The following is a 13,081-nucleotide window of genomic DNA, read 5'->3' as shown; positions in this document are numbered from 1 at the left end:
TGGGCAGTGGGCTACAATGAACCCGTAGTTGTCCTTAATCTCAGGAAAAGGGCAGAGCAGACTATACAAAGTGGTAACTCCCCCAAACAACAGTCAAGAGAACTTTGAAGAGAGTAGACAGAGGAGTGGGATGGGGGTCCCGCTTATGCTGCCAGTCCACGTCATACCAGGCACTGAGCCAGTGTGTACAGAGCTTCCTGTGGGGGAGGCTTTGACACACAGAAAGTGAATGACTCATCCGGGGTCACAGAGCCAGGACGTCTGGACCTGGTGTTTGAACAGAGGTCAGTGAAGACAGGGGTAGTAGGGTGGTGCTCTATACCCAACACTACACAAGCAAGACAAAGATTTGGCCATGTGCTGATAATGCCACCTAGTCCCTCCCACTCTGCCATATTCACTATTGCTCAGCCAGTTCATGATGCTTTTGGTAAAGTACTGCGAGCTCTTTGAAGAAAGTGAGTGGGTTACATCCAGCTATGAGACCTGTGTACCCTCCTAATATCACCATCTCTGCGCAGGTGGAGTGGCCTGGCCACTACGTGTTGCTTCTTGATTGCACCCAGCCATCTGTACCAAGTCTGTTCTTCTCCACACCTGCCTCACTTTCTCATGGCCACATGTCCAGGTGGGTGAGTTCACAGTGCCCCCAGTGCTATGCTCCAGCTGCTTTTCCCGGTGTCTACACTGTCTCAGGCTTAACTTGCCCATTACACTTATACATCTTTCCTATCCAAACCAACTGCAATATTTCCCAGAGGAAGGTGCAAATGCACACTAACAAATTATTTTTATTTGCCCTACTTGCTATGCGCCACTTGAGAATATGAGATATAATTGTCGTTACCCGGACCTTCCAGGAGGTAAGAGATTTGAGCTCTGCTCTTCATATCTGCAGCTAACCAGAGATGGCAAGTTTCTTCCTGAGGCCCACAATAGGGAACAGAGAGAAACAAGGCATACGGGTATACTCAACCCCGTGTTAGGGCTACATGACTGAGTGGAAAGGGCTGTAAGTCTCCCCAAAGGAGAGTGTAGGTTCCCCAACCTTGGCCTTAAAGTTGGTTCTGGATAGGTCTTGTAAAGGGTAAATATTCTCCTGCCTGGCAATGCTGCATAAGAAAATCCTTGGGCACACTTAGCAGCCACCCTCCCTGGTTCTCTGCCTGTTCCCTCCTCACCCGCTAATGAATGTCCTGACAGTGCCCCGGATAATGCTCCTTTCCCTGTGGCGTATTAGGAGAAAAGGAGGACCAAGACACCAAACAATCCACAGTGTTTATTTAATGACATCTCTTTCTGAGATATCCTTAGTATTGGTGGGCATTAAAATGTCTTTTAAAGCGAAACAATGGTGACACAGTTTGAATGCTCCGAAGGGCCATGTGTTAAAGGCGTGGTCCCACTATTTTGAAACAGGGTGGATTTTGTCCACAGACTGAACCTTGATGGAAGGTCACTAGATCACCAGGGATATGCTTTCAAAGAGGTCAGTAGGATCTGGACTGCACCCCCTTCCACTTTTGCCTCCCAACCATGAGATAAGAGGTTTGTTCCACTAAGTTAAGCCTACAATGACACCCTCATCATGATCCTAAGATTGAGAAGGTCAACCAGCTGAAACCTCTAAACTGTGAGCTGAAATAACCCTTCTCTTTATAGATTGATTTTCTCAAGTGTTTTGTTGTAGTGATGTAAAGTTCACTAACAGGCGGTGTTACAAGAGTTAGTATTCAAAGTTTCTTCATGGTCTGTCTGTACAGTTGAGATGTTCTTATACATCTTAAAATACACATGTACTGGCACAGAGCACACATGTGGCATGGCTGTGGCCTCCTCCATGGAGTATGTTTCCTTGAACAGCTTGGCAGGGCTTACTGCCCTCCGTCTAGGACAGGACGGGCTGCTTCGGCTGACCTTTTCCCCACCCCAAATGCCAGTGAGTTCATTCTTTGACAAATCCATGCATATATAAAGTGCATCCCGATCACTGTCGTCCTGCCTCTCTAATCTCCCTCCCACTCCCCCCACAAGCCTTTCTCCATACAGTCCCTTTTCCTTTTGATATGACCCTTTACTTGTGTTAGAGGCTGAAGCCTGGTAGTCCATCACCCTGCCTTTAATTACTGCCATTATAAAACAGGGCAGAGGTGATCATGGGAGTAGAAGGAAATCTGCTCAGATAACTGCCTTCTCTGTGCTTTCTTTCATGTAGATGTAAATCAGAGTCAAGAATAAGAATGAAGTTATCTGGGAATGGAAAGGTCACTTCACTAATAGCATTCTGCCCCAAGTCTGCTGTTATGGGCATCAAGAACTCTTTGAACAGAGTTTCACAGCAGGTGGTACTCAAGCTGATTACAAGCTGTGACAGTCAGGAAGACTACAGGGGTAAAGCAGCCGAGCCTGGGCTCGAACCCTTGGACCACAAGCAGCATTCAGCCTCCACCTTCCTCCTGACTCCCAGAGGTGATCTCACTCCTTGGTTCTCACTGGTGTGCTGGCAGAGGGAAAACCAAGTTGGCTTTACAATGTGGCTTTCGCTTTCCTTCTGAAGGCCAGGAGCACTTCTAGCTGGACACAGTTGCAATCTCTTTTGATGGTCAATTGCACTGTGATTTTAAAACCACATTTTCACTCATAAGCAATGGAGAGAGACTGACAAGAGGGTGCTTGACCCACTGAGAGCAGAGGAAAGAGGCTGCCAGGCCCATTTCTTGTAACCACAGTCTACTCTTAAACCTTATAATAGGCTGACCACCGTGGCCTAGAACTCAAAGCTGCCCCAGATCTACAGTAGGAAGGAAACTTCCAGAACTTCTCATCTAAAGTGTCCTGATCATCTTTGCTTATATTTAAAGTGTGATGCTTCCCAAGTGATCTCCAACTCTACTATGCTAGAGGGCATAAGAGGGCTGGGTCAAGGTGCAAAAGTCTCCTAAATGCATACCAGTGTAAAACCTTGGCACTTAGAACCCTGGGATTCTCTCAAAGGGCCTGAACTCTAGAAAAGATTAATGAAACTTCCTTTGCTCAGCTGGGTGGATTTCTCAAAATGCCCTTCCTGACTCTTGGGTGCCGTGGGAGAGGAGGAGACTGGTTTACCTGAGGAGCACGGCAGCAAAAGATCCATGACCACTGAATCGGCCCCCTTGGTGTAGACGTTGATCTCGTCAGTCAGCGGGTGTCGGATCACCACTGACATCCTTTTGCGGGTGGAGTCGAATCCAAGCGTGTGCAGCAGCTCGAAGGTGAGCCTGCCTAGGTGAGGCAGCTCCACGGACACCTGGTCGTGAAGTCGGTCCACCAGCGTGCAGCTGTAGGCTCTGGCTGCATACACCAGTGCAGCCTCATCCGGGCTCTCGGCCTCATAGCGCAGTTCCCGTTCCTGCTGCTTTGCCTGCTCCCCAGGGCACTTCTCTGGAGTGCATTCTGGGGTCCAACCTTCTGCCTGGGCCGCCTGGCTGCTATAGCCATTGCTGGCAATGGCTGGTGCTACTTGGTCTAGCTTCTCCTCCAGCCTGAGAATCATGTTGTCCTGAGACAGGCTGGGCAGGAAACCAGATCCAGTTTTGTGGCTGGACTTACTGGTGGTCAGGCTTCCGATACTGCTGCAGCCGGAAGCCAGGCGGCTGGGCGTGAACCTCCGAAGGAAATCTTCTATGGTCTTCACTGGGGACTTCAGCTCAAACCTCACCCTCACCTGTAGGGGAAGCAGTCCAGCCAAGTGAGAAAAATCCCACTGATCCCTCACTCTTCAAGAGCCTCAGAGGAGCAAGTGGCTCACTGATGCGTGGCATAAAACTGGGTCTGTCTCCTCCACCCATGCTCCAATTAGAAAGCCACTTCAGGACTAGCATGATGGGCCCAACCTGTAATCCCAGTATTCAGGAGGCTGAGGCAGGAGTACCACAAATTCACAGTCTTGGCTACTTAAGAGATTATTCTTCTGACTTGTATCCATAAAAATGTTTATACACAAGTCATACGTCTAAACCCAAAAGAATCTTTCTCAGCAAATAATAGACTGATTCATGATCCAAATCACTAAAAAGTCTTAACAAGCATAAGAAAAGAAAAAGGAGTCATGCACATAATATTGCTAAAGATTCAAAAGGTTCACAAAGGAGCAATGAAGCCACACTTTATTTAAAGAGCAAACGTTGAAACAACAGAAAACTGAAATACATATGAGCACCAGTCAGACCAAATTCCAGCATGAAGGGGGGCCCGCATGAAGTCCCACCCATAGCTAGGAGCTGTTGGCAATTGAAAGCTTCCCAGAGAGGGGAGGGAAAGTCTCTTTTAAAGGTGTGTCCCCTGCTAAGTTGACCAGGCTCCAGTGATGGCTATACCTCCATCAGTATATGGGCAGCACAAATTGTACTTGATCAATTTTAAAATGGGGTAGGGAAAAGACGCCCAAAAATTGAGTGGGTAGGGACGTGGAGTGGCTATGGAAGGAGCTGGAGGAAGGGGTTAACATAATAAAATACATTGTAAGAAATTCTCAAAGAAAGAAGAAAAAGAAGAGAAGGAAAACAAGATGGGGGGGGAGCAAATGTTGAAACAACCCAAAACTAAATTGTAAGGATTCTTAAAACTCTATAACTGATCCTTTAGGACCAAAGCTGTGAACTACCATAGTAATTTCCAGCTAAACCAGGCATTAGGAAAAGTGAGACACTGGCCTAAATTATGACAAGAGCATTTTTCCTTTGGTCCTATAGTGTCTCTGTTTTTACTTGATTTTTTTGGTTCCGGGAACTGAGTCCAGGACCTCACACATGCTAAGCCTACTTTCTTCCTCGGAACCACACTCCATGCCCATTCGAATGACTAAATATACTATATGTCTGAATGGGGGATACAGGCTTCACCATGCAGCACCTGGTAGCTCCAAATGCTCCTGACAGTGCCATTTCCTGCCCCCACCCCAGATGCAGGCACAGAAATTCATCTAGAAACATGTTCATTTTCAGTCCAAAGGTGGGTGATCAAATATTCTGTTCCCTCTGTGGAACTGACAGCACATGTGACGCCTTTCAAAACACGCCTTAGTTATCTTGCAGTCTCTTGCTTACTTAACAACTGCTATATTGCTTTTATCTCTTAGGCAGAGGGTAACCTAGGAAACACTCAGCCCTCCAGGGATGTTCATGGCAGAGAGCTTTATTGCTTTGTGATAAAAGTTCACAAGGCCAGGTGAGGGATGCTTAGGAAGCTTGTACCACAGGAGGAATCAGCTTCTGCTCGGAGCTGGCAGGCAGTACACACTGGACTGTACGGAACTGCCCACTTGGGATCTTCCAGGTCCTTTGGGGCCTCACCAGACTGAAGCAGTGAGAATTAAGAGCATAGCTAAGTAGCAAATGCTTTCTGATATACTGCCAGAGTAGGAGCATTGATTCACATCTTGCTCACCCCACATTAGCACACCAGTAGAAGCAGCTGGAAGAGCTGAGTCAGAAGGCTGGTGGAAGGAAGGTCTGGGGTACACACTCAGCCATGAACAACATTTCCATCCATTTCTTGCCTGATATGAACAACGAGGTTCACAGGCATCCATTAAGCAGCCTGACTCATGAGGACAATTCTCAGAGGAACACTTGTGTTACATAGGAGCCCTTTTCATATAAACCTCTCTCCAAAAAGAATCTTAATGCTAGACCAAAGCAAACCACATTTTGGGTACTGCTGATTCCAAAACCCTAAATAATCTCTGACTGAATCACTCTCATCCACTTCACCTTGGGGGACAATGATAAATGTATTTATTACTATCACCTTATATCTTCTGTGTACCCAAACTTGACTCTGAGACCTTCCCATAAATCCTCACCACTGCTCTATGGCCCAGATGACATATCCAAGCACAGTGATGAGAATAACATGTCTAAAGCTTCGAGTGAGGATTGAAAGTTCATAAATCTTGTTCCAGAATCTGTCCCCCAGCCATCTTTATCATCCCTCTTATATGATTCTGGAAGCCTGAGGCTCTCTGGGTAAGTCACTGGGTAACCATCCTTCTGACCCTACCCAAGGCTAGCAGGTTCAAAAAGAGCCAGGGGAAGTGGGGCTTCTCAAAGTCCTGTGTCTATGCATGGCCTCTGTGTACACGCCTCCATTCTAGGCTCTGTCCTTGCATCTAATGCAGCTTGATGGCCACTTTGTCCCTGTTGCATCCCAGTAAGCCTGAGGCACCACCCATGAGCAGCTTCCTTTAGGAAAGCGAAGCATGCTTACTACCTTCAGCCAAAAGTCACAATGCAGGCCTCAGAGAGTTGAGGACACTTTGGGGTCTCATGGATATTGCAGAACTTGCCTTTTGTCGTGGCTGATCTGGAGATGTGACAACTACTGTATTGCAGATGGTAAGTGCGATGAAGAAGTCAAAAACATCAGAGAGCTCGGGTGAGAGGTGGGCCAGAGGGTGCTCCTGGTGCCTTGAAACGGCGAGGCACCTGTCACACTCGCTCACCTTCTCCAACAGCTTGGGGTCAGGAGTAATGTCTTTCTCCTGGGAAGAAAATAGAGCTGCATAGTGAGTTCGACCCAGTAACCTGCTAAGTGCTTTGGCACTTAACTATTTAAGTACACTTGAATTTATTATAAGGTATGAATAGAATTTTATTGCATTATAGACATGTCACTTTGCAATTGTACATTATATGTAACTTCAATTGTATAAAATACATAGTGAAATAAATGGATATATTATTATTATATGTGAATATACTTCTTAGGAGATAAAAATGATATACTATTAGTCTAGAAAAACTCAAGCAGCCTGTTTATCTCAGTGCCCCACAAGATAATATCTACCTTTTGAAAATCATGTTTCTACATTTCCTTGAGATATCACCTCTTTACATTTAACTAATTAAAATAGTTTACATAATCAATATATTTTATATGAAAATTGACAGTTTTCTCTCAAAGCCCATCATATGAATGTTTCTACAGCTTAAGATTATACAAGAACACATTTTAAAAACCATCTTCAAAAGCTGGGTGGCGGTGGCACATGCCTTTAATCCCAGCACTCGGGAGGCAGAGCCAGGCAGATCTCTGCATCTCTGGGAGTTCGAGCCCAGCCTGGTCTATGGAGCAAGATCCAGAACAGTCACCAAAACTACACAGAGAAACCCTGTCTTGAAGGAAAAAAAAATCCTCAAAGTGGATGGACATACTGTAATTATCTGCGCACCCTTTCTCACTAGATATTTAACTTTCATCATTTTGCTGGTATGGACAACATATTGGTAAACTTGTTACAGTAATTGTTGACTGAGGGACTAAATTGCTAGGTCAGGAAGCTTGAATATTCATGTACTCTTGATATATATTGCAGAATGCTGGGAGGAAAACATGTTCCAATGAAGTCTTCCTCCTCCCTCCCAGAGCCTTCCTTTCTTCCCTGGTGAGAGATATGAACCCAAAGATTAACACCCACAATTCTAGATACATGTACTTAAATGGTAGCTTCTATATGGGTCTAGAAAGTGTTAAAAGAATGAGACAACCCAAAGTGAGCACAAATGATTTTCTCTCTGTTCTTAAAACATTGCAGAAGTCAAAGGATCTTGTCAGAGCCTGTTACTCACTTCTAGAAATTTCTCTGCCTAATGACAGTGGTCCATAAACACATTCACTACTGACAAGACAAGAGAGAAATCTGCTTTGTGCTCATCTAATTAAAACTTTATGGGGCAGGTAATTGGCTCTGCCTTTTCACACATGTCATCTTGTTCTGATGTTTTGTTCATTTCATTTGGCTAGGCTTCCTCTTTGTCACCCTCTTTAGGTGGCTCACTTGGCAACCACCCAGCAGCAGACGTCATGGCAAAGAGGCAGACTAAGTGTTTCAAGAAAGATACAATGGTAGAGAGAGGGGTTGGCCAGAGAGCTTCTGCTCATGGAGCACAGCCAAGCCTGAGCTTATTTGTGTGATTAAAAAGAGAGAATTTTGATTATCAGAGACAATGGGCAGTGGGAAGAATGCAGGATGACAGGCTGCCATCCCTCCAGGAGGGCCACACACAGCCTGCACTCACCATGGGGCTGCTGAAGGCAGTGTGCTTAGACCGCATGCTGGCTCTCTTGGCCTCAACACGACTGCCTGAGCGCCGGTGGGATTTGATACTTTGGCTCTTGTGATTCATTCGGATGCTCTGATGGCTCCCAGTGCTGCCACGGTGGGTTACTGTGCCCACCTTGGGCACCACTTCCTCCTCTTCTGAGTCCACCTCTTGGTACCTGGCCAGTCGCTGGGCTATGGGGACAGGAACACAGTGTAAGACATCATGGGGGCAGACTTTATCAATTCAGGGTGTTGGAGGTTCTGCGATCCTCTGTCCCAGGGGACACCCCATCCTCACTCTCTAATGGTAAAGCTGTACTTAGTGTCTGTTTCACTGATGAGGGGCTTTAGAAAGTTCCTGCCACATCCCTACTTACCTGCACTCTCCACGAACTCACTGAGTGGGCACACCCTAAGACAGCGGAACGTTTTGGCTTTACTGTAGTGTTTAATGACATTCAGAATCTTTCACAGGTAAGAATACCAAGTCCCATGTCAGAGAATTTAAGGAACTTATTAAGGTTCTACAACACAGGAGAAGGAAGACGAAGGTGGCACCCAGGTCCAAGGGGTTCCAAAGCCTGGCACAGTGGCTACACTGCCATACTCAACCAGACTTGGACTCCCAACTGGTCTTTTCTTCCAGTATAGCTTAGATATGCTTTGGTCTGGTAAAAGGCAGGGCAGACAGCAGGCCTGCCAACACAACAGGGTTCCTGAAAGATTCCCTGCCCTGGGGTGCCAGGGCATTCTCCATGTGAAGTGGAGGCTATGCACCACTGTAGATGTCTTGTACATGGCCATGTGGGTGAGGGAGCTCTCTACATGTACCACTAGACTGTGAAGTGCTACTGATCAGCAAGGTTCACTCTCTTGAGACTGCTCAGGTGGCTACATGTAGGTAGGACTGGGCCCAGCCAATAAGGCTCTGTCCACAAGGATCTTGACTATGGTCCTAAGCTTCAGTCATTGGGAGCCACTGCTGGGTTAGGATCCCCACATCCACATGGGTGCTTGGAAAATGGCATGAAGAGGAGCTCACACCATGGTTTCTTGCCAGTGCCTCTCAACAAATCCTCCCAGGTTTGCCAGGATAGGATGACTCTCTGAGTCATGGGTGAGCAACAAGGAACCTCTTCAGGATTACTCCTTCAAACCAAGTATTTAACCAGAAGTTCAAGTGCCAGCACGGCACTTGGTAGCAGCCTAATATCAGTGGACTTCTGAGACATGCCCAAAGAAGAGGGTGCCCATGGTATTAGTCAGCTGTGGGAGCCCACAGACATTTCCTAGTGAGATCTGAGCTTGCTTTACCCAGCAGGGCTGCATAAAGGGGATGGACTGACCATGAGCATGGTTACTAGGTGTTTGGAAGGGTCTGCACTTGGCTGTACTAATGGAAGGTCTTTTGCTCCACCCCCTGCCATTCCTTTAAAAAACCCTTTAGAAGAATCAGAAGGAGCTGGTGGATTAGGATCCAGGCCCTCCCAAGACTATTCTGTGTTTCTATCTGTCTCTCTCCCCTCTATATTTCTATCTAAATCTCTTATCCCTGAGGAAAAAAGGTGGGGGCGGGTCCCCTACAGTCAGCCATATGAGCAATTCTTTTCTATTAATCATCAGGCCTTCCTTCAGCGATGAGAAAAACAGGGATAAGGAAGAAGCCACCTGCCCACTGTCATCAGGCTAAGTACTTCTCCACAGCAGGATGCCAACATCCCATCTGTTTTCTGGTGACATAAGTCCCAGTGTGCTAGCTGGATGGCAGGGAGGAGCAAACTCTGGGCATGTAATTGTGCCCACTTTCTGGCACTGTGTATTGAGTTGGCTCCAGCTTGGAGAGGGACAACCTGTAGCTCTCAGACCTCCTCCTTCCCTCTGAGGCTGTGGAGCCAGGCAGGAGCCACTGCTGTTGTACTGTGGACTGAGGTTGTTTGTGACTTTAGAGGCCTCAGAGACGCCCAGACCTAGGCCTGCAGCCAGCTAGCTATAGGTTATCAGGCCATGAAGCAAGAGAAGAATATGCCTGTAGTATCTGTGGCTGGCTCTGGCATGTGAGCTGGGGTCCACTGTTCAGATTTGTATTCACAGTGTCAACTCATGGGCTGAACCAACTGAAGATGATATGTATCCAGTGCTGGCACTTCTGCACTTCATGTCATGAAGATTGTTCCATTCCTCAAATGCTTTACTGTGTCCTCTGGAAGTGACAGAACCATTTAGCATTTGACTTCTATGATTCTGTCCTATGGAGTCTCCAATCCCAACTTTATTTTGTTAATTGTGCTATTAATATTATCTTTGATTGACAAATCAGAACTGTACATATCTACAGGGTATAGATGTTTTGTTCTCATATATGTATAACATGTACTATACATGTACATGAAGCTAATTAATATATCCATCACTAAGAGGAAACATCAGCATCGATTCAAGGCACTGCTGTGCAAGAGATCTCAAACCTGCTCTTGTCTATCTGAAACTGAGTTCCAGCTTTCAGGTTACTGTAAATACAATGCCTGGGAGTAGACCCCAGTCACAAAGCTGAGCAGTTGGCAAGGGGATGGAGTGTGAGGTACGGACAGGGGAATGAGGTTAGGAAAATAGACAGGGCAGATGGGTAAAGGCATGGAAAACACCAGTAGCAGTTTATTTGGGGTGCAAATAAAATGTTAAAGAGCAGGCAGATTCCTAAGCCTTCTGCTGTACTGTATACAGAAGACGACACTGGCCATCAAGGTAACTCTTAGGTGCTGGAGAGATAGCTACAGATGTGGTCATTCACTGCCTCCCTGTTTCACCCTTCATTCTCTTTGGCAGTGTGTGTTCCTTTGTTATTCTTATCGGAAAGAAGGGAATTCTGTTTGCAAAGCAAGGGGGCTTTAACGCTGCTATTACTCTAGAAATATGGCTGTTTTGCAGGTATCCTTATCATGTTTTTTCCTCTGGTCAAGGGGCTTAGAAAGCTGATGGCTTTCCCTGAGGCTTCCTTTAGCAAAGAAGGAGGCAGCAAAGGATAAGGAAAGGAGAGACAAGAGGCGGGGCTGCCTGAGTAACCAGAAGCAAAGAGAATCATTTCTCTCAGGCTGCAAGGGACATTGTGTTCCAAGGCTAAGAATGCAGCGTAAAGTACACAGTGCCCATCTGAGAATTCTCAGCTGATAGCTGGAAGATAGCCAAGTGACCACAGAAAAATCTCTCTCTCCCTCTGTGGGACAAAGTAAAGCCACTGCAGAAACTAGCACTTCAAGGGTGCTCTGCCCGGCTGCTGCGCTTGCCTGACAGAAAAATGAGCCAAAACAGATGCATATCATTCCAGACACAGCATCGAGCAGGGCAATGTCAGCTCACTCTATAAATAGCACCAGGCTCCCAAGTGATCACCAAGGATTTATCCTTCCTTGAAAACCAGCAAGTTCTGTAACTTGTTGTGGATGGTTTCTCCTCCCTCCTGCCCATGCAGCATCGGAGAGAGCAGCTTTCTTATCCAGCCCAGACTGGAGGCTTCTGTCCTCACACTCACCATTGGCATCATGAGAATATTCTATGCCAGATACAGTGCATCTTCGAAAGACCATCTTGTTCTCAGTTAAAGTGCCAGTCTTGTCTGAGAAGATGTATTGTATCTGCCCTAAGTCTTCCGTGATGTTCAGAGCTCGGCACTGAAGCTGTGAATCTGTCTCTTCATCATACAGTTCTATATCTTGGTTAATGAAGTATACTTGGCACACCTTAACAATTTCAATGGAAACATATAAGGAAATCGGGATCAAAACCTAGAAGACAAAGGCACACAGAATGAATGACTAGGAGAACCAGGGAGCAGTGGAGTTAATCCAATCGACTCAAATCAAAGGACAAATGACCAAGGAAGCAGGAGCTGTACTGTACCTTTAAGAGCTTAAATAGGTTGGCTTAAAGTCACTATTGGAAAAGGATTAGAGTACTGGCAAAGAGCTTAAACTAGAATAGCCTAGGCTGGTGCAATTGCAGAGCGGAAATCCACTCCTATGTCTGGAAGGACAGCGATGGCCTGGAGACTAAGTTGTGCTTGAGAGGGGCTAGGAAAGGAAGAGAGAAGAGAAGAAAACAGGCACAGTCAGAGTACTCATGAGCAAAGTGACCTCTAACCATAGCAGCACTCTCCCTCAGGTTTCCCCTGGGCCCTGGTAACAGGAGCTGTCTATTACCCAGGGATGTGTCTAGTCTAGGGAGCATCCATGAAATGAAAACAGTTGTTTCAGTGGCTGGTTTTATGTTGCAGGACAGCTTTTGTGATCTCGTGCAATAGAGAGCAAACAGAAGATGGCTTGAGAAAAATACCCAGTTATGGTTTGATCATTTAAGACCAACCTTCTGGAAATGAATGTTTATTTGTAGAATCACAGCACTGAACTAACATTTATGAGCCCAGAATATTATATTATGACTAACTGGGGTCTCTTGGTAAATTAATTATGCTAATAAGATATCAAATATTATCCTAACTCAAGGCTAGAACAAAATTTGCATTTACAAAAAAGACTACTCTGGAATGTTAAATCAGACCGTTTTCCCACTGTAGGAAGCACTTGTGATAAGAGGCAAGGATTTCTCAGGCAAGGCTCAACATATCCTCTGGCTACTCTGTTTTCAGAGGGGTTAGTGGTGCCCCTCACTGCCCCTTAGTGCTCTGGGGTTATCCTTACTCTTTAATAGACCTTCCTGGGTGCTGCCTCTCAGTTGCACACAGGGAGGTGCATGAATGCACACTACTGCTACTGAAAACCAATGCTGACACATGCAGCAGCATCGTGATCAATCCTGGAGAGAGTCTCATCTGCAGAGATGCTTGGGGTTTGGCTCATAGCAAAGTATTCACGTTGGTTTCCTAGTGTTTTGGTTTGGTTTGGTTTTGGTTTTTCGAGACAGGGTTTCTCTGTGTAGCTTTGAGCCTTTCCTGGAACTCACTTTGGAGACCAGGCTGGCCTCGAACTCACAGAGATCTGCCTGCCT

The 13,081-nt window shown here is 46.2% G+C and overlaps 1 protein-coding gene across 2 annotated transcripts in view; it reads right to left on the bottom strand.

Moving 5' to 3' along the window:
* The window catches only part of Atp10a (ATPase phospholipid transporting 10A (putative)), a 165,458-nt gene that overhangs the window by 27,226 nt on the left and 125,151 nt on the right, over window positions 1–13,081 (bottom strand). For both annotated transcript variants that reach the window (XM_028855714.2, XM_037198221.1), the window contains exons 7-10: window positions 11,610–11,862; window positions 8,058–8,275; window positions 6,326–6,520; window positions 3,106–3,703 (exon numbers count right to left, since the gene is read on the bottom strand). In XM_028855714.2, the coding sequence (XP_028711547.1) occupies window positions 3,106–3,703; window positions 6,326–6,520; window positions 8,058–8,275; window positions 11,610–11,862 (1,264 nt within the window). The remainder of the gene's footprint in view (window positions 1–3,105; window positions 3,704–6,325; window positions 6,521–8,057; window positions 8,276–11,609; window positions 11,863–13,081) is intronic.

The sequence above is a fragment of the Peromyscus leucopus genome, chromosome 1 (genome assembly GCF_004664715.2).
Source record: "Peromyscus leucopus breed LL Stock chromosome 1, UCI_PerLeu_2.1, whole genome shotgun sequence".
In the NCBI taxonomy this organism is placed as follows: domain Eukaryota; kingdom Metazoa; phylum Chordata; class Mammalia; order Rodentia; family Cricetidae; genus Peromyscus; species Peromyscus leucopus.
This window is presented reverse-complemented; position numbering and strand designations above follow the sequence as displayed.